The following is a 22,177-nucleotide window of genomic DNA, read 5'->3' as shown; positions in this document are numbered from 1 at the left end:
AGTTAGAATTCCGTTTCTAGATGAGCCTGCGTCAACATTTTTGGAATTAATTAATTAACAGTGAGTTATTAATCATTGAATCAATAGTTGATCAATTCACAATTTTTATAAAATCTCTAGTGTGTGTAAAAGCATGATAGTGAGTTTGAGTTCAACAAAGAGAAAAGCATAAAAAGGTGCTGTATAAGAAATAAGTGCACTTGTGTGTTAGTTTTCTTTAAAATTAAGACAATATTCGGCAGTCTAAATTTGGCGCGTATGTTGCTCATTTCCATTTTTGGTGGGCGAAGCCATGGCAATATAAAGCCGAGAACATCATTTGTCTGTCTCACTCTCAAGTCATGAGCTGTGGTGATGATGTGGTCCCTCCTCCTGCTTCTCCACCTTGCTCACATTGGGCTGATGATCTCAGGCAAGTTAATTTAATTTATTTCATTCTGAATACGATTAATTATTGTTATTTGTTAGATTTAAGAAAGTATCTTAAAAATGTCTGTGAAGTATTTAACATCTTTGAAATACTGTTTTAAAAAAAGCTCCGTGTGTCTGTGTGTGTATGAATCTGAACTGAGTCGAGATTTAATACTCAATTTAAACCAAAGTAATTAAATAAATAAGCGTGCTATTTGCTTGCAAAATATATTGAAGTAAGTTTGTGTCAAAGTCGAAGTAGGAAGTGTTGTGTCCTCTAATGTGATATACCAAATTTCACCACTAGAGGGTAGTATTGTGAAAAAGTGCAGTGGAGAAAATAGATGAAAAACATCTGAGAGAACTGATGAATGCGCTTGTAACACCCTGCTACATCCAACTATGTAGGTTTATGTGCTGCGATCATTAAAGAGCCACTTGTTCCTTGCAGAGGACTTGTTTCATTATCAGTCACCATTACAGGAAGGAATCTTTAAAATATTTTTGAAATCCTAACAATGTTCTACAATGGGAATCCCTCTCTCAATTCAAAAACTTTAAAAAAAATATGTGAAATGGTTATATTTATATAGCTTTTTTTGCAAAGATGAGGTGTTGCGGGAAATTCGGAATTTCAAAAATTCACAGTCAACAAAAAGCTATGTGCAGATCTATTTTTTTATTTAGAGAAAATGACTACTTAAAGGGCAGCATGAGGTCCAGTGATGAGCACTGTCACCTTACAGAGTGCTAGGTTCAAATCAATGATGGGCCTTTTCTGTGTGGAGCTGGCACAGCCAGCTTGTATGGGTTATCTCTGGGTACTCTGACTTCCTCTCACAGTCCAAAGACATACGTGCAGTAGGTCAATTGGTATATCTAAATCAGCTGTGGGTGTAAACACGAGTGTCTACGGAGCCCCGCAGGGGACATGGGAGAAAAAATACAATTAAGACGGACTTTTGCGAGATCTCACAAAACAAACTCGGGATCTCGCAAAAGTTTTAGCCGCATTCTTTGGAGGCCGCCAGCTTGAAGCCGACCGGGAGGTCGAGGCACGATGTGCCGGGAAAGCGGTGTTCCTCCCGGCTGTAGTAGGTCTCAACCTCCCGTTAGCTTCGAGCTAGTGGGTGTCAGATCTCCGAAAACGTCGGAGCACTTTTGCAAATATGTGATGTCTTGTAAACCGAGCAGGTATCTGACGTTTACACAACTACATTCACGCCTCAAAATATCTTAAAAGTGTATTTTGTGACCCAGAAAGAGTAATATTACAACTAAGTAGCTGCCGCCATTGTTGGAATTCATTGCGACATCCCGAGTTTGTTTTGCGAGATCTCGCAAAAGTCCGTCTTAATTTTTTTTTTTCCCATGTCCCCTGCGGGGCTCCGTAAGTGTCTCCATGTGTTAGCCCTACAACAGATTGGTGACCTGTCCAGGGTGTTATCTGCCTCTTTCCCTATGACGGCTGGATTCCGACCTCCCAGAAATTTTATAAGCAGAATTGTTTGGATTAAGACTTAGTGGATTCAAAATAATAATAATAATAATAATAATAATAATAATAATAATAATAATAATAATGAACAAAAACAATGTGTTTAGAAATATCTTGCTAGATATATTAAAATAATAAAGTAAAACATAAAAGCATACAAAACAAAAACAAAATGTTTTGTTATGGCAGGAGCTCAAATTCTTTACAAAATTTTAACATTTTATTCTTTGCAGTTCCCAAAATTAGCCATGAAACAAATCATAATAATTGTAATAATAATAATTTGCTGTATAAACCTTGTATGTTCCTAGCTGAGGACAAACTGATTCTAAAACAAAGAAACAAAGGACAAAGACAAAACAAAGGAGAATACCCATGTGAAGGCTACCTTGAAGTCTACCATAACAACAAATGGGGCTTTGTTGGGGATACACTCTGGAGCAAGAACACTGAAAAAGTGGTTTGTAAGAGCACTCACTGTGGGGAACCTGTGGAGAATTCAGTAAGAGATATTCTCAAGCCTTCTGAAAAAGCACCGATCTGGCTCAATGAACTGAAGTGTGAAGGACACGAGAGCGCTCTGTGGGAATGTAAACATCCTGGTTGGAACTACAGCCATTACCCAAAGCTCACAGTGAAAAAACTTAAGTGTTCAAGTAAGTTTTTCAAATTTTTCTCTGTTTTTTTATTTATTTATTTATTTTTGGTGAGCTCAGTGACAATGACTCTTAGCTAAAAGTTGTTAAGGGAAATCAATTGTGGTGTTTGTTTGTTTGTTTTTTATCTGTGTTTATATTTGGCTGATAATTGAGTGTGCTCTTCAAGGTAATATCACATTAAGCCTGGATGGACCCAAATGTGCTGGAGCTGTCCAGTACTCTGTTGATGGCATAACTCAGGGTTACTTTTGTAACAAAAACATTGGTATGTCTTCTCTTTTTGTTAATTTTATATGTGTCAAAGGGCAGAGCTGTTTAAATATTGTCAACATTGCTCTCTCTCAATTTGATTTGTAATAAGTTCTATCATTTTTTTTTATGTTTTGCGATGTTTTTGATGAACAAACAATAAATTATTCCTCTCTTAAAAAGGTGAAAAAGAAGCCAGGCTTCTGTGTGAACGTCTGGGGTGTGGTGGACTCAGAGAAATTCCTCCCTCAGAGAGGGGGGATAGGGAAAGATTCAAAAAAGCATCAAAGATGAAGCTTGATTGTTCGGCTTTTAAAGAAGCAGACCCAGATCATCCGTGGCAGTGTGCGAATGGCAATGATGATTCAGTATCATGCAAAACTGTTTCTGTCATATGTGAAGGTAACACACACACACACACACACACACACACACACACACACACACATATGGTGAAAGTGTTTTTATGAACAGGTTATACGAGACTGCAGCTCAAAGGAAACCAGTCAAATGTGTGTTCTGGGCAGCTGGAAAAAGAAGAAAATAACAACTGGATACCTGTTCAAGACAACTTTGATTTTGATGTGTGCCAGCAAATGCACTGTGGTAACTCTCTCAGCCCAACAAACAAAAACCTTAATGTGACATGCACAGGTAATTCAACACATCTATATTCCAACACAAACAACTTCCAAGCAAACACTTGACACTGTAAAACTGCTCGCTCTCTCTCTCTCTCTCTCTCTCTCTCTCTCTCTCTCTCTCTCTCTCTCTCTTTCTCTCTCTCTCAGATGAAGTTAAAGTAGTTCTGAAGCTCTCTGGTAAAGACAGCAAGTGCTATGGTACAGTTAATATTAAAGTGAATGGTTCAGTTAATCCTGTGTGTGCCTCCACCTGGACTGAAAAGGAAGCTGAATTGGTCTGCAAGGAGCTTGAATGTGGGGAAGTGAGTGTTCAAGTTTAGTCACCATAAGTTACCTGTTGTTCTGATACATGGATACTGAGTGTATCAGAAACTGTCCATATAGCAGTGCTATTGACTTTATTGTGATAAGTGTACTAACGTGCACCATCAATACTTAATTAATAATGATTATCAATGAAATAACATAAACTCATAAATGCTTTGTTCTAGTGGATTTATACTAGATTCGAACGTCGAAATTCAAGAGGGATAATGGACCATGTGAGCTGCAATGGCACGGAGTCCTCACTGTGGCACTGTCAGGCTCAGCATGGTGACAATATCCAGTGTTCAAACCAACCTTATGTGGTGTGTTCAGGTGAGATACAGCAGTGGAAATGTACAGAGTGGCTGCTGATGGCCTTTGTCTGCTTTTATAATGGGATTTTAAATCCTGCAATAAATTCTCTGTCGAGAGAGAAAATCTGTAACTTCATTCAATGAAATTGTGACATTGTTAAATTCTGATTACATTTTTCCAAAATGTGTTCAGTAAGAGTTTGATTTAATGTATTTATTCTTTTTGTGTTTCGTGGCTGATAAATCTCTTATTGTCGTGGTACAGACAGTGTGGAGGTGAAACTGGCAGATGGTCCTGGAAGATGTGCTGGAAGATTGGAGATAAAGCATGAGGGCCAGTGGAAGAAAGTTCCTGCAAAAGGATGGACAGAGGTTCAATCAGCAGCTGTCTGCAAACAACTGCAATGTGGGGAAAAAGACAAAACTGAAAAATTCAGTCAGGGTCCTGGTAGCTTCCTGTCAATAACGTGTCCGACAAATAAGAAGATATCAAAGATATCTGAGTGTTTAACAGAAAAATCAAACAACCAATTTTCAGATCAAGAAGCGGAAGCAGTTGGAATCACCTGTGAGGGTGAGTGTTATTTTTTTTTTTAATTTCTCTGCCCTTCAGTGTCATCAGCCGGAAAAACTGTTCCCTTTCTTAAAGGAAGAGTTTTTGTATCTTTGGCTTTTTAATTGCTCAACACTGATGATATTGGTGAAGTTTGATCAAAACGGGAAATACTAAATTTCTAATATACGATAAAATCTTAGAACCAGGAAAAAGCCATTTTCATTCATCGATGTGAGGCAGAAGAAAAGAAAATGTGTTTTTTCCCCTCAGCTTATTTAACTTCTCTTTTTATTCTTGACCTCATTCAGGCTCAAGAGTCCTTCTATACCTACAGTTTAATACTTGCAAACTAAGAAAGGGATTTTTGTTAATCTGTTTTGATCAGAAAAGGGAAATAAGACACTACAACTTTCATTGATCATGCCATATTAACATTTTTTCTTTAACATGCTGCCTTGACTTTTTACTCAAAAATGTAATTTACAAAATTTTTTTTGGAAAGTTACATGCTTCGTAAGGAAAGTCTTAAAGTCAATGCCCATTTTTTGCTTATAAATAGAGATAAAACTGAGTATATTTTAATCTTATAACTATTAAATTGGCCTCCAGTTAAATATTTAGTTGATCCAGAATGCTGCAGCGAGAGTACAAGAGAGAGCAGATTTGTCCTATCTTGGCTTCTCTTGATTGGATCCCTAGATCAAATTTAAATCCTTCTCTTCACATACAAGGTCTTGAATAATCATCTTAAAGAACTACATTGGCAGTTGAACACTTCCCTCTCAGACTACAGGCTTACTTGTGGTTCCTAAAAGTGGAATAGAAGGCAGAGCCTTCAGATTTCAGGCCCTTTTTCTGTGGAATCACCTCCCAGTTTGGATTTGCTAGACAGACACCTTCTCTACTTTTAAGATTAGGCCTCAAACTTTCCTTTTTGATAAAGCTTATAATTAGTGCTCAATAGGGTGACCCCAAACAATCACTTAGTTATGCTGGAATAAGCCCAGACTGTGGTATATCTCCATTCAGCCTTTTTCACCAAGTATGTGTTTATACACCACTTTCCTATTTTTTGTGTCCATCAGGTCTCAAGGTGGTGTTTTTGAGTGGAACCTGTTCCGGTCATGTGGGGATAAAGCATGGCAGAGAAATCTACTGGCTCTCTGGGTCTAAAGAGACATGGAACCAAGAGTCTGCAGACACAGTGTGTCAGCAGATGCATTGTGGGAACGCTACCAGCTTTTCTTTCAATTCTACAGTTGATAAAATTAATAAAGTCTGGAAAAACTCTTTTAGCTGCTCATTCAGAAAAAAGTCTCTTTTTGAGTGTAACCAAACTACACCTCTGCCTCCTGACCACCATAATTCTACTGCCTATGTGAAATGTTCAGGTAATGTGAAATGTGAATGAGTTAAAGTATAAAACTAAGACTGACGTCATTATGGAATTGATTTATTGTGAAGAGACAATTTATTTATAACATACCTTTTAATGTCCATAGATGTACATTCAATTCCTCGTTTTCTCTCAATCAAGTTTCTACTATTTTCTATTTTTTCTGAAACTTAGCTTGGTCTAAGAAGTTGTGAAATATCTGCTGATACTAGTTTCCTCTTAAACTTTTGCTTTTTCATGTCACAACAGGAAATATTAAGATGAGGTTGACGAACAGCTGCTGGGGAAAAGTCAGGATTCGTGTAGAAGAGAAGGAAGGAGATATGTGTGCAGACACCTGGACAGAAGACAAGTCTGTGAAGCTGTGTAAAAAGCTTAACTGTGGGACGCCCATAAAAGCCCACAACAGTCCCAAAGATGGTGATATCCTCTTTAAGAGTTTACACACGACAAGTCAGACTACTGACCTGACACAGAGCATCTTTGTCAAAAACCAGGACAATGATAAGTCCTGTAAACAAAAACCAGCCTATGTTGTTTGCTCAGGTAATTGTTTTTTAAAAGTAATTTTATATTGCAAAAATATAATAAATGTCATAACTTTGCTTTTTTAAAACGTTTCATTTTCAACTGATTTGGACCCTTTGGAAAAAAGTGCCAGTTTTATTGGTTTGTTGATTCTTCAGTCACTAAGTTACAGGATAACAGAATTTAAAAAACAAACAAAAAGACATGTCTGTTTTTAAATGTTCCTTCAAATGTTTTAAAAATATCTTTGTAAATACTGTTTTTTATAATTAAGCTCATTTATGTTAAAGAAGGAAATATAAATCTTTCTGAAGCTATCAAACTGAAATTCTTTTCACTAAGATGATGATGGTTCTTGTTGCTTAAAATTCTAATTAAAAATAAAACAAGAGTATTATAAATATATAGCATGATTTTCATAATTTCTTTCTTTCAGGTAGTGTCAAGCCGAGATTCAGCATTCCCAGTTACAAATGTTTTGGAAACGTAGAGGTGGAGTATGAGGGGAAGTGGATCCCTATGTGCGAGGATGCTCTCAAAGACACTAACAATCAAAACACCATCTGTCAGGAGCTTAAATGTGGTGATGCTGACGAGACTCTTCCCTACTTTGGACCTGCACCAGCAGATAAATTAGCCATTTCAAATCTAAACTGCATTGCAAATGCTAACAGTCCATTATCTGCATGCAGCAGTATTACTGCTTCTACAGCTGCCTGCAAACACAGTGGCCTCCGATGCTCTGGTGTGTATAATGATCTTTGTGTCAGCAGTTTCTTAATTATTATTTGCTCCTTCAGCCTAATTTTAAAATAAAGGCTTTGAAACTGAATTGAAATTGAAACAAACTGAGATTAGTTTGTATTTCAGAAAAATGTTGAGATAAAAATAATGCTGCGTTCAAACTTTGACATGTTCGCCTTCAAAGGTTACTTTTAGTGAAATAAAGGTTAGAATGTTAACATCCTCACCTTCATTAATCATATTTGTTCTACTCAGTTTTAGTCTTTTCTTTTCTGCTTGTTGTCCATGTCACCAGTATGGCTCTGCCACACAGTCTGACTCACTTAATGTCTGGAATCAGCTGGAAACAGCTAGCCTGTGCAGTCTGATGGTTATAAAAATATCGCTGTCATCAGTTGTCATCTCTTTGTTATCACTCTATAAAATCATTTTATTTACACAGCAGTCAGAAGGGTAGCTAAACTTTAAAAACTTTAAGTTGATGAAGGATCATAATGTCATTTCTGTGTGCAGAGTGTGTTATTTATATCATTCAGATCCTGTTGGTTACATCATGTTTTGTGAACTTTTTATTTCTCTTGTCTGTCTCAGAATGGAGGACGATGGTACCTGACAAAAAGGCCTGTAGTGGAACAGTGTTGGTTCACTGGAAACAGGGACTCAGTGCTGTTTCCAGGGAAAACTTCAATGAAACTGAGAAGGAAAAGCTTTGCCAGGATATGGACTGTGGTGGATACCAATCAACAAATGAAAGCCAAACAATTGAAATAGATTCTTTTTGGAACAAAAGCTTCAGCTGTGGTGAAAATCCAGGAAGCATTTGGGAATGTGAAAATAAAACCACACCCTCAAGGAAGGAGCCAGTCTTTATTGAATGCAAAAGTAAGATTTATATCAGCAGGACTGATCTTTAATGATCACAGACTTTTTACATTTGCACTGGAAACACTGAAGAGTGAAACAAGACACAAGGAGTGTGAAAGAGAATTATTCCAGATACACTGGATAAAGTAAACTAAAGCTAAAAGTGTTAAATGAACTATTTGATTATGACCTTGTGCTTCATATTTTGACTTTGCAGTGCAGAGACGATTAACTGATCATTTCTACCTCAGTGCTTTATGTCTTTATCAATACTTGACTGCAGTGTTTATTGCTTTCCTTCCCAGAGGAGCCCGATGTCAGCCTTTCACAGGGCTGTCGTGGGGAAGTGAGGATAGATGGCGTTCCAGTGTGTTATAGTAACTGGGTTCTATCCTATGCACACAAAGTTTGCCAAGAAAAGCTTTGTGGCAATGCTGTCTTCAATGAATCCAAAGCTCCATCAAAGGGTTCAGGTGACTTTTACCATGTCAGCTGTGAAAAGTACCATTCCATCATTGGCCAGTGCAGGAGGACTGAAGGACAGTGTGGCACAAATGTGGTGTTCATTACTTGTAGTGGTAAGTGTGAGTCCATACACCTCTCTTTCCATAAACTCATCCCTATATACAGTACATACATGTATGTCCTCTCTTAATTATAGTAGTATTTTAATTCATTATCTTAGAGTAATTTTTCTTTTCTTTTTTTTACAAAAGGAAAGTTTGTTTGTTTTTTTTAATAAAAATGACATTTTCAAGTTGTTTATGCCATTGTTAAGGAACTTATTCCAGTTTCTGTAACAATGACCATTTGGCTGGTTCAGTAGAAAAGTAATCTCAGAAATTTTAAAAATGTACAAGTTATTTTTGTCCATTTTTAAACACATTGCAAACACAAGCAAACAATCTCTAACTTCATACTTGTCAGACAGAAGTGGATGAGCTTGTTTCCTTCTTTAAACACAGTTTCTTTGCTTTTACAGAAAGTGTAAAGTTCCGCACCGCTAAAAAACATGGAGGTGTCCTTGAAGTCAATTATCGAGATAAGTGGGAAAGAGTATGTCCATTTAATCCTTCCGAAGACTTAAAGGCAAAGCTCTGTAAAGAAATTAATGAGACCCATAGCGGCTCTACTGAAATCAAACAGGTAAATCTTTACATTCTGTTTCTTGAAACCAGTCACTAATCTTTTTCGTATGCTACAAACCAAAATCATGGACAGTTTCCTGGCTCTGTGTTTCAGCTTATTTAAATCTAATAATGAAGACTGGAATGTGACTTTTATATTATTTAGGTTTATGAAATGGAAAGAAATGTATGAGAGGTGTTGCTGACTAAACGCAAAATGCTCAAAGAGTTTTAAGTTAAAAACTTACTGGACACTTTGCTGACACATAATTTGCAGAAATATAAAAGAAATTGAATGTCCCAATACTTTTGGTCACTTTAGTGACTTCTTTTGCTGTGTGTTGCTTTGATGCTTCAGTCAGGCCTGTTTTTCACTGCCAGAGAAATTTCAGTGTTTTCTATTCTGGCTGTATCTCTAAATTTGAAAAAGTTTAAATTTGATTCAAGGTCAACTTAGAAACAACACTGGAGTTCACTAACGATATCATGGATGTCAAGCGCTCTGTCAAACAACTTTCCTGTGGAAACGTTTCTCCAGCTGAAATAACTTGTAAGACAAACCACAAATCCTTTCTCAATAAGTTCTATTGTTTTCAAAAATATTCATTCAACTTTTTTTGCAGAGAAGAGACTTTTTATAATGGGTAACTCTGAGCTTACTTACCTTGAGGTGGTGCAGATAAACAAGATGAGTCAAGTACAGCTCTCAGTGTGACTGAATCCAGAATAAATAAAGTGATTGTTTTTTATTTCAGGCTACGACCCACTCCCTACACTTCCACCACCAACTCCTACACCAGTAGCACCTATTATCGTGGGTGTGGGATTTCTTCTTGTTGTTGTGATCTTAATTTTGGTATTTGTACGATTCTATCTCAAGAGAGCCAGGAAGTCCAACGTTTCACGTGAGTATCTCTATTACATGACTTAAACACATGGCATGTTTCACTTTTAATGAATTACTTTAAAAAGTGTAAAAAACCTGCCTGAACATGAGACCAGGATCCAGAAAAGGGTGTTTGAGAGTTTTTGCCACAAGAGGGCAGTCTGCAAACACATACTTGGTGAGGGCATACTGACTGAATTCTGAATTCAAATAGTGCCATCACTACTGCCGACAAAACAAGGAACGCATCAGCTCATTCAAACATTGCTCACTTTAAAAACTTAGGGAAACATTGCGAAAACTACCCAAACTTGTGCTTGTGTCTTGTATTTCCTGCTCGTATACTCAGGGCTGGACTGTTACAAAAAATCAGCCCTTAGTTTTTCTTTTTAATCTCCTTGCTAAAGTTGTTTTTGGGTTAGTTCTTAGTTGAACTGCACTACAGTATGTGACAATTAATAGCTAAACTTTATCTGTTGACAGTGGCTCATGGACAAAGTGGCCATTCATTTTACTTTTGTTGGGACTGCTGTCCCTCCCCCTGCACTTCTCCACGGCAGCCTCCTGTTACTGTGAGGGTTTGTTGCTACAGCAGTTGTTGCTGGAACAGCAGCAGCCCCGATAACAAGTGGCCTAATATGATATATTTTGCTGCATTTATTTTTACGTTTCTTTTCCTTTTCTCAGCTTTTCAGCTCCACCTTTTTGCCACTTCGTCCGTAAATTCTGTTCTGCAAGTTGTGTGAGCACACATGGAAAGTAGGGGAGGGCCTAGTTTAAAGATTTGAAAACAACAACCTGAAAGGAAAATGTAACCCTGTTTTTTCATAACAAAAAGTAATCTTATCTGAACAATAACACTGTTGTTTACATTCAAAGTGCCTGTATCAAAAATGCATAAATTGCCTGCTGACAGTGCTTTTATGGCTGATTCCAGATTACCGTACTAGTCTTTTTCTGTACCCTGGTACATTGGTACATCACTGGTACATTAACACAGTGCACTGTTGTTATGTACTGTATGAGTAAATGTGTAACACTGTAACCTTTCAGCAAGAATGCTGCAAGACAAAGAAATGGAGTTTGAAAGTGGGGAATATGAAGATGTCACGAACAAAGAAAATGAGATGGAAGACTTAAGTCATGGCAGTGAGTCATTCATTTGTTTATTTGTTTATTGATTGATTGATTATTTTTTTCATTCATTCATTCATGTTTTCGAAATACTTTATTGCTTCTGATCAAAGTGCCGTTTAAATACTGTACACCATGTTTGTTTGTTCTAGGTCTTGCTGCTTCTTATATTTCCATGTCCATGGTTATATTTTACACAAATATTTCTTATCACTGCATATCAATATTCCATTTTTTCTGCTTTTACAAGTTATTTCTGCTTAATCATACTGTGTCAAGAACAAAACCTTACCTCAGTTAAATCTGGATTTTACCCCGTCTGATGTCGTCTCCTTGTGCAGCCCTACTGCTCCCCCCTGCTGACTACTTGAAGGCGTACAATTTCAATTTCACCGTGGACCTGAACAGAGATATAAAACATATATGAAATTAAAAATTATCTTTCAAACTGACTTTCATGGCAGAGATCATTGGTAATAACAGTTAAGCCTCTGGATACAAAGAGCAGCAGTTTTTAGTGAAAGTCTATGGCTGTCAATCTTAAATTACATGGTAGGCCACTTACAGGAACCAGTGAAATCCCCCTTTCTATCAGCTTAAAGAAATGTAACTACACATTTAAAATAATAATAAGGGCATTTTAAATAGTATTTCTTAGTTTTCTGCATGATAAAAAAAAGAAATGCTGCCGTAGTAAATGTCCAATTTGAATTGCAATCATCAAATGTATAATATTACAGAAAAATAGAAAGTTTCTATTAATTCACAGGAAATACCCTGATGGGGTTTTTTTTTTCAATCTAGACCGACTCTAAAAAACGAAATAGTAAATCATAAAGACAGGAACTTCTCTATGATTTAATGGTTTATCTTTTGCAGTACTTAATTCATTTTGTGCGGTATAAACATCCTTGGGGGACCTATTTTTCAGCATGAGAAGCTGCAAAAATTAATTAATTAAATAATTGTTTTTATAAAACAATTTGCCTGTCTTAGATTTATCTCAGATTGTTTCCAAGTGGGAGTTCTTTTTAAAAAGCCAACATGATGTAAGGGTTCTCTTGCTATTTTTCATTCAGGAGCCAGATCAGAGGCTGAATTAATCTCAGAAAAGGATGGGCGGAAGGAAGGATTAAGTGTTTCCTCTTATGAGGATGTTGAAGCAGATGAGGCTCGACCCCTGACCTTTCCAGGCACTACTGCCATCAACATCAACACGCATGAAGGTGTCCATAATGAAAGCACTGGAGTTCTAAACTAGTTCGATCACAGTGTTTTCACATTTCAATAACAGTAAATGGCAATTTGGAAAATCAGTGAGTCTAATCTCTGTTTAACACATGTCATCTGTTTTTCTTTGTGACAGACGGGGTGACCTACGAAGTGGAAGATCCACAGGAGAATTATGACGACATCGATACAATCCCTGGAACCACACAGACTACAGCAGAGGTCCATGATAGCCTTGAAACATCACATGACTTAAACACAGCTGCCCCAGGATTGGGGGAGAGAGATGAGGACTACCTAGAGCCAGATGTGGATGGGTGAGCCGAATGTGGCTTTAGAAACTACTTTTAAAAATCAGTCTCAAAAAGTGGCTCATGTCCAAATTCACCTTCATTTCTCTCAAAGAAATATAAAATGAAAAGCAATATTAAAATCTTTAAATTGAACATACATTTACTGAAATGGGTGAAGGAAACTTCCATTTGATGGAGGAACAGTGCAAAACGACTAAAAATCTTTTGATACTATATAGCAAAAAAACTTAAAATGTACAATGTAAAAAAAGACATCATTTTATTATGTTTTATGATGCCAGCCGCTTCTTCCTGCTTCTAGTCTATAGGCTTAGCTAACTGTCTTGTTACTTTTATATTCAGCATAGAAATGTGTGTAATATCAATATTCTCATTAAACTCTGAGTATAAAAATACAAGTGTATTTCTCACAATATTAAGCTATTGTTCTAAATATAGTATATTCTTTAAAGCATAAATATAAAGAATTCAATATCTTGTGGTTGTCGTCTTTTGTGATATTGTTTCATTTTTATGCAATGTGTCATTAAATGGTCAAACATGAAATTCCACTGCAGTTGGTATTTCTTAACTGGTCTGTTAACAGCTTATCTTAACGATGCTCAACTTGACAACAAAACAAAACAAAAAAACCCAAAACCCAATTATTTTTATTTTATTTTTTGATTATTTCCCCCATGACTACAGCTTTTTTGTGGCTAATTTTCACATTCCTGACAACTGTTCACAGTACACATTTTTCTATAACTCACCCAATTTGTGTATTGTTTGTATTGAGACTTAATTACGGCATGATTAAGGTTGTGATTGATGTGAATGACATGTTTCATCCTGTTTAGCTTCTCTGGGTACGTACATTTTGTTTTGAAACTAGTCAACAGTAGCATGTGATTAGAAATCTCTGTGAATTACGGATGTACATTGCTAACAGAACTAACTAGCTATCATGACCATTAGCTACTAACTCATTATTTTGTTCTTACCATGAGTCACTGGAGGGATGAATAACACTGCTTTACTCACAGAGCTTTAAATTATTGACATTTTTAGGTTTAATAATTAAAGAATATCTAGTGAAGCCTCGGAGACTCTGGGATTTTGGAAATGGCTTAGATGTTGAGTATCAAACTGTATGTTATGTATGCTATATATAGTTTGATACACAGCACAATAAGCCGTTTTATCAAAAAGACAACACTTTTAGAGTCTCTGAAGTTCTGAAACTTGTTATGTTCCATTCTTACAGGTTGTTGACTCTTTCACCAGTGTTTGGGTTGAAAATATTTTGAATACAGTTATATCATCATGCACTTTAATGTTCTCTATTGCAATTTATAATTTTCCCCAGTGGTTAAACTTGGAGCAACTGCTTGATGCAAATGTTAACATGGGTAAGCTCATCATTGAGGTGCAGCTTTTAGGACATTGACAGATTTACTAAGGCCTCAGATGTTTGGTCAGAGCAAAGGGCCAGTGAGAATAGAGCCAAAGGGACTAATTGTAAAGAGCATTCTGTCACAAGCAGCACTGATGTCAGAGGCCTTGCTGAGGAGCCATGATGTAGGATTGAGTCTGCTGTGTAGCTGAAGTTGAGATAGATTCAGCATAGTTGTCTGCAAAGGTGGCAAATCCATTCTGGACTTAAATATTTGTGCAAAGCAAACTTAACCAAATGCAATAAAATGTTATTAGTACATGATAATACAAACCTTTTTAGAGTTTGATTAAAATGAAAACTTACATACAATGTATTCAGTTTGAATCAGTTATATATAAACACAAGCAGAGAAAAGGAAGGAGAATTTTTAAAGATACCTTTACTTTCTTTTGCCTACTTCGCTCAGGGTGACTTTGCCTCCGTGGATTCCGATTCAATTCCTATGGGAACACCACAGATGTAACAAAGTTGATTAAAACACTCAAAATTCAATGAAAGAGGTGTTCATCGCATTTAGATGTTCAAGTGCATAGTGTGGAGGATGTCATAATGCCTCGAGGCAATCGGATGTAACACCCCCCCACCCCCAATATTTCTGAGTGTTTTCATTTGTAAATCGGTCAGATTTGACCCGAACACAACGGGAAGGTAGGAGGGAGAATAAGCAGATGAATGCATTCTCAAATAACCATAATAACTATATAACATTTAATCATTAATTGCAGTTAAAAAAAAGAGTGTGTCTATCCAACACACACAGCCTTCTTCAGTTCTTAGGTTTTACATATGACAGCAAAAAATAATCATTTGAATCTCTGCAAGCTATAAAATTAGTTACAATCTCAGAACATTATATAACATATTATTACACCATGCCACTGTTTATTTCACAAAAACTGAATATAAATATGAAAGCAGTGCATGAAAAACTTCATGACGCCACAGCTTGTAGAACTACCTCATAGCACCAGGAGTAACTTCAACTAATTGTTTTCTTTTTCAAATAATTTACAGTGAAGCGTGATGAGTGTCCCCAAGTGACCTTTTCTTGAGACATTTTTTTATTTATTTGTGTGTGCATGTGGAGTCCTGCCTGTGCCCCTCAACAATAACATTTAACTATTAATCACAATTTTGCTAAATAAAAGGATGTGCTTGCATCAGTCACATGATGACCATTAACCAATGCTCACCCTTGACATTAGAGCACGCTGGCTAGTTAATTGATGATGTGACTGGTGTTTTCTGAGGTGTTAGGAGACACACTGTCTGCTCAAATCCAGCTAAATACAGTCAAATTGATTGGGTGGCATTTCATTTCATCTTGTGTGTTGCTCAGTAGCATTCAATATTTATTATTTACGGTTATTTATGCTTATCTTGGTTATTGCTGTGGTTTCCCTACTGTGTTGTTCTGTTTTTGCTTGTTTTCTTTTTTCCCAGCAGGTGATCTAGTAGATTTTTTGTGTCTTTTCTCACTGTCCCTCTTCCCCTCTGTTTTTCTTTTCTCTCCTTTTCTTCAGTTTCTGTTGTCTGTCTTTCCCTTTTTTATCCCCCGGTCATGTCTGTTCCATTTGTAATAACTTAAAAGATAAAAATACACAAACAAACAAACCAAATAATAAAGATCAATCAAGTGGGCCAGTATGGCAAAGCCATAATGATAAAGTGTTTGTGAGTTTGTGATAAAGTCATACAATCTATTGTAAAATATTTTTTCCAGTATTTTAGACAACTGCGGTGGTAAAGAGATGGGCCAACAGTTTGTGAGAAGACATTTATCTTCAGGTTTATATATTGGAAATAACCTTTGCAATTTTCATCTTATCAGAGAATAAACCATTCTGTAGTGACTGATTACAAATGTAGGTAAATGGTTTCACAATACATCCAATAAAATCTTTAATTAAATCCATATCAATGTCATCACAGTCAGTTGATTTCTTGGAGTTAAAGGATAATCCCAGCCTAACACAGTATGTTGAAACTTAGCAACATACTAAGTTAGCTCACAGCAACAAGGTCCCAGTTTTGAATCATCTGGCCTTCTGGGGCCTTCTTATGTGGGGTTTGTGGTAGCTAATACTGTTTCTTTTTGTGCGGGCAGTGTCTAATCGATTTGTTTTAGTTCCTGTTGAATATATTATGTTTTATGTTCTTTTTATAAATTTTCCGAATGTCCTTTCTATCCCTGCTGCTTAACTTATGAATGGAGGGCACTTGTACCACCAGTAATAAAAGTCAATAAGACCTGTGGTGGACTAGTAGTCAGTTACTCAGGAGGAACAATAATCGCTCTTTCCAGTAAAGGCTGGCAAAACAAAAAGAGAAGGAAAGGTTTTGCCAGGATATGAAATGTGGTGAATACCAATCAACAAATGAAAGCCTGTTCCAAACAACTGAGACACATTCTTTTTTGGAGCAAAAGCTTCAGCTGTGGTAAAAATCCAGAAAGTGTTTGGGAGCAGGAAAAGAAAATCCCACCCTCGAGGAAGGAAACAAAACCCAGCCATAATGGGGCTGTGGAGCCGTGCTAGACTCCAATATTTTTTTATAAAAATAAAATAATAATTTCCTTAGAAAAATAAAAATTTTGGGGGTCTTTTTAAGACAGTGAATCCCTTAAAATAATCTGTACATGAAACTAGCTATATTTGTTTTTCTTGTTTCCTCTGGTCCCAGTGTTTTTGCTAAGGTAAGCTGACCATCTGTAGTTTCATATTTGTATATTTGTCAAACTGAAAGTGGATAAACCTGTTTCCTGAAGTGCTAAAACTATGAATCTTTTCCCAGTCACTCATAATGGTTTTCAAAATATTCATTCACGTGTTTACCTAGGTGTGTATTCTGTAAATCTGAACTTGCTTACTTCGATTGATGTGATATAGATAAACAAAATAAATCAAGTCACAGTTCTCATTGTGAGTGAATGTAGAAAAATTAAATAGGACTATGTTTGATTTCAGGCTATGTGATGACATTTCCACTACAACCAATGCCCCTTTTCTATATTCATATCACCTGTTATTGTAGGTGTGAGACTTCTTATAGAGACACCGTTTTTGTATATATAAAATTCTGAGTGTTCAAACACCCAAGAAGTCTAAAGTTTCACGTGAGTATATTGATTGCATCAGTTAGAATTAACTGACTAATAGCTTGTTTCAGTTTTTTTTTGTTTTTTTTAATGTTTATTTATAAGATTTTAAGTTCAAAGTTACATAATGTCACACCAGACAAAGGACATAAGATTCAAAAACAATAACATTTAAGCACAGAAAAAAAAAGAAAAAAACAGAAACTAAGCACAACAAAAAAAGACCCCAAACAGGAAAACAGGAAAGAAAAGGAAAAAAATAAAAACAAAATAAATAAATAAATAAATAAAAATACACCAGTTAGCCAGTACAAATCAAAAGTTCAAAAGAAACACCAATGTCCAAAAAAGATGATCTTCTGTGTGAGTTTAGACAGGGCAACAGAGAGTTCACCAAGACCAGAAGATGTGGGAAACAAGTCCAGGAAGGAATCAGGGTCCGGCAGAAGTGCAGTTTCACACAAACACAAAGTGCAGTCAAATGGGTTAAAGTTTATGTTAAATTCCCATTAATATGATTGAGAAAAGGGCCCCAGGTTTCGACAAACTTAAAATGGGTGTCAGCCAAACGATAACGAACCTCTTCAATATACAAACAATTTAAGTTTTAATGAATTGCCATGAAGTGTAAAAACCCTGACTGCACAAAAGGTTTATCCTAATCATCCAAGTTTAAAGTAAAAATGTGTTGTAGGCTTTTTGCCAGGAGAGGGCAGTCTTTCAACATACTGACTGCATTCTGACTCCTCTGTACTCCTCAGCTTACAGCCATTTCTAATAATACCTTTACTGCTGATGACTGAACAAACAGCACATCAGGTCAGCCAATCATTTGTTTACTTGATTAAAAATGCAAAAACACAACTGGGAAAATGACCCAGATCTGTGCTTGTGTTTTTCATGTTCTTGTGCTGTGTACTGGTGCATTAGCACAGTGTATTAGTGAAACAGCTGTTATGTACTATATCAGTAAATGTGTAATACTGTAACCTTTCAGCAAGATCACTGTCAGGGAAAGAATTGGAGTCTAAAAGTGGGGAATATGAAGCTGTCTGAAGAAAGAAAATGAGATGGACAACTTCAGTCTGTCATGCAGAATGCGGCTGCAGGATGCGTGTTGTAGAGAATGAAGACCCAAATGCTGACAAGCAGAGGTTAACTTAACAAAAAGTGAGACATTTTGTTTATGTTAGTTGATTACAAACATAAACCAGACAAGAAAGCCAACACTTGGAAATACCTTGACAACATGGAGAAGGATTAACAAACTATCCAACAAAGGGCTGAGAAAGACAGAGACAATGTGTACACTGAAGAGTGACGAGGGAAGTGGAAACACATGGGAAAACACCAAGAATGCATTTGAAATAACAAGACAAGGGAAGCAAAACTGAACACACTGAACACAGAACAAGTGAATGTCAAAATAAAACAGAAGTACACAAACACGCAAACACTGACAGGAACACACAAGCTTGTCACTGAAACAGGGAAACGCATACATAGATGCATAATGACAGACTGAAACACAAGGGGAGAAACATGGGAACATGTAAGGGAGATGAAACACATACGTGACTAAGAGACTGAGTCCAAGGGAAGCGAGGAAAACAAACACGAGATGTAGAGGGAATAAACAGAGACGTGACTGGGGAAACATATACACAGAGGACATGACAGACTCTTACAGGAGACACAGGGATGACACAAAGACAAGAAAAAGAAATACAAAAAACTCACAGACATAAAAGAACTAAACTCCAGGCTAAACTATATGAATGTGAACTTAGAACATCTGCATTATGCAACAGAAAGAATGATGTATACAAAATAAACTAAAAATGCTGAGTCAAAGACCTAGTGCCCTGACACAGTCGTGATTGAGCCAAACCTTATTGTGATTTGACACTATATAAATAATACTGAATTGAATTTAACATGCTACTGCTCCTCCCTGTTGACCACTTGAAGGTACATAATTTCACTTTTGCCTCCATTTTACCATGTGTCATTAACAGAGAAACAAATATGACGTGTAAAATTGATCAATTTGTTCAGTTTTTCTTATCTCCATTTTTTAAAATTTTTAAACATGTTATTGATCAAAGTCTGGAGCTTTGTGTTATTTAAATACTGTACATCATAAAGGTAATTATTATTACCTATATACCTATATATATAATTTAATGTGGTAAGAATAGTGCTGTTAAAATTAACGTGTTAACATAGATTAAGCGTCATCACGATTAACGCGATAAAAAAAATGAACACTATCAATGTATCTGGAGTGCAGCATGACTCAAAATCCCTAAAATGTTTCTGTCAACGCATTTCGGGCAGTTTGTCCAAGTAGTTATCTTCTCACGGAGCATCGGGGGCTCAGTAAGTCTACCTCGGGCATATTGACTGACACAACTGCCAAGTGAATTGCAACAAACTGCAGACCTGTTGAGAACACACGCTTTACATAGCTTTGGTTCCTCGTCTCAATGACTTGAAGTGCCTCCCTAAGAGTGACTGAGAGAGAGTGGATAAATGTTTACAGAGCTTTTTTGAATGTTCAAAATGTTCAATGTTTTTACTCTGTCTGTTTGCTCATGCAAAATGAAATGTTATTAATATAGAATAAAAATGAATGATATTTATTCGTGATTAATCAAAATTAATCCACAGTAACGTGTGATGAATCTCATTTAAAATTGTAATTGTTTGAGAGCTCTAATATATATATATATTATATATTAGTATATGCTTACCTACTAGTATGTAGGTTTTTAAAAAAGTTGTATTTCACAGGAGAGAACCTGTGCAAAAAGAAAACTATTCAAATTCTCTTGGAATTTAGGCACACATTCCTTGTGTTTATTCTCCATTTAATTCGTTACATTGTATAAATGTCTGTTACAAGCTTAAATATAAAGTTGAAGTGTAATTGCAGCCAGGCTATTGATCAAGTAATAGTGTTTAATCGTGATTAATTACAGAAAATTATGATTAATTAGTTATTTTTTTAATGTATTGACAGCCTTAGGTAAGAAGTAAAATCTTTGACACTGTTTAATTTGACATTGAAAATATGCCATAAACTGCTGTCAGTGTCTGCTCCTTTCTACAAGGAGGAACAGGATGAGCACTGCTAGAGCTGCAAAATTACGTCCAGCAAGTCACTGGTGTGAAAGTCCCTGATCAAACAATCAAAACTTAAGTTCAAAGGGATTTGATCTCCTAGTGGGATCAAACTAGAAATCTTTTTAGGCAAATACTACGCTATGAAGCCACTGGACCATAATATTTCTTATTTATAATTATTCTTTGACAGTGCTTTCATTTGTCTTGTTTTAATTTGATGTTTTATTGTTATACAGAGAGACATATGGAAAAAGGTTAGGGCCACTGGGGGAAAAAATTCAGAATTCTGAGAAAAAAAGGCAAATTCTGACTATTTTCTATAATTTTGACCATAATTTTTTGACTATTTGACTATAATTTTGAGACTATGTACTCAAAATTACACCCCCCCCCCAGCAAAAAAAACCCAAACTAAAGATGTCTCCAGTTTGTTTGTTTTTTCCAGTGGCCCTAATCCTCTTCCAAAGAAAAATACTCTGATGTTTATGTTTTCAGAAAGTTTGAAACCTGCTTCTAGACTGAAGTCTCTCAAGTTATCAGTGGTGGGCTCCAGACTGATGATGTTATTGATTAGTTTGGTGTCTGTTCAGTGGAACAAACTGCCTACATGACCTGAAAGCTTCCATATCTGCATCTGCATTCTAGAACATTTCTCAGTGTTATCGTTACTTACTCTACTTACTCTGTGTGCATGCATGAGCGTGTAGGCAGTACACTGTGTTTGCGTGTGTGTTGGGGGGGGGGGTACATGCTTGGGTTAGATGTGGTTTCTGGGTAGATGTTTTTAAATGCATTTATCTGAATGCAAAGCACGTTAAGATGACTTGAGATAAAACGTGCTGCATAACAAAACTGACTTGTTGTTTAAACAGTGGTTTCTGAACTTCAGGTGTAAACTCACAACCAAACCTGGCAGATGTTCCCCTTCATCAACAGGAATGCTTAACAAACATGTTTTTTTAATTTAATATTATTTAACCAATCACAAAATCTCATTTAAGCTGAATCACAAGTTAATTGTACTTAACAGTAAGTAAGTAACATTTTTAATGTTTAGCCCAAAACAGACTTTGATTGCTAACTCAAGGGCTCATCACAGTGATTATACTGTTAAAACATGTACATGTAGGTCGGCACACACTCAGCTTTAACATCATTCTGCGCTCCTGGCTATCTTTGTGTAAGCATGCTGTCTGTGCAGATGCTTGCATGAAGAGCCGAAGTTGTGTTAGTTGGCACTTCAGGTGAAAGAAAATGTTTCTTTTATCCACCTTGTGTGCAGATAACTGAAGAACCTTTGCAATCCAAGTAACGGCACAATTGTGACTGAAATTTAATTAATTTAGTACAGTAATTAATTAATTTTAGTAATTAATTTAGTGTGATTTACTAAATTAATGACATTGTAAACTACTAAAAAGTCATTTAATGCTACAGTAAACAACAGAAAAGTATTGTTGTACTTTTCTGTTATTTACAGTTTACTTATTAATTCATTTTCTACTATCTTTATGATAATGCCATTTTTTTTGAGTTTGTCATGGACTGATTTGTTTAGATGATGGTGATTTGTTCTTGTCTTGGGAAATTTGAGGTAACTTATGTAGTTATCCATTATCCTTTTAATTTACAGAACTTCTATGTGGAGTTCCT

General features: G+C 36.1%; 1 protein-coding gene across 1 annotated transcript; it reads left to right on the top strand.

Annotated features, from left to right (window-relative positions):
* Positions 1 to 338: 338 nt before the first annotated feature.
* LOC148096939 (scavenger receptor cysteine-rich type 1 protein M130-like) lies at positions 339 to 13,399 on the top strand. The gene is made up of 19 exons (XM_087834038.1): positions 339 to 412; positions 2,221 to 2,565; positions 2,735 to 2,833; positions 3,001 to 3,219; positions 3,292 to 3,471; positions 3,609 to 3,763; positions 3,953 to 4,100; positions 4,347 to 4,655; positions 5,723 to 6,028; positions 6,283 to 6,579; positions 6,998 to 7,306; positions 7,897 to 8,187; positions 8,475 to 8,747; positions 9,152 to 9,315; positions 9,744 to 9,846; positions 10,052 to 10,201; positions 11,236 to 11,331; positions 12,396 to 12,542; positions 12,683 to 13,399. The coding sequence occupies exons 1-19, from the start codon at positions 355 to 357 to the stop codon at positions 12,865 to 12,867; spliced, it is 3,834 nt and encodes a 1,277-aa protein (XP_087690164.1). The 5' UTR covers positions 339 to 354; the 3' UTR covers positions 12,868 to 13,399.
* Positions 13,400 to 22,177: the final 8,778 nt, after the last annotated feature.

This window comes from Neolamprologus brichardi, chromosome 20 (assembly GCF_056152115.1).
Source record: "Neolamprologus brichardi isolate AB-2024 chromosome 20, ASM5615211v1, whole genome shotgun sequence".
NCBI lineage: Eukaryota > Metazoa > Chordata > Actinopteri > Cichliformes > Cichlidae > Neolamprologus > Neolamprologus brichardi.
Note: the sequence above shows the minus strand (reverse complement) of the source record. Positions and strands in the feature narration are given on the sequence as shown.

Coding starts and splice junctions, on each gene's coding strand:
- LOC148096939 (XM_087834038.1), top strand. CDS start 355: ATGATGTGGTCCCTCCTCCTGCTTCTCCACCTTGCTCACATTGGGCTG. Junction 3,764..3,952: donor AGGAGCTTGAATGTGGGGAA/GTGAGTGTTCAA, acceptor GCTTTGTTCTAG/TGGATTTATACTAGATTCGA. Junction 6,580..6,997: donor AGCCTATGTTGTTTGCTCAG/GTAATTGTTTTT, acceptor TCTTTCTTTCAG/GTAGTGTCAAGCCGAGATTC.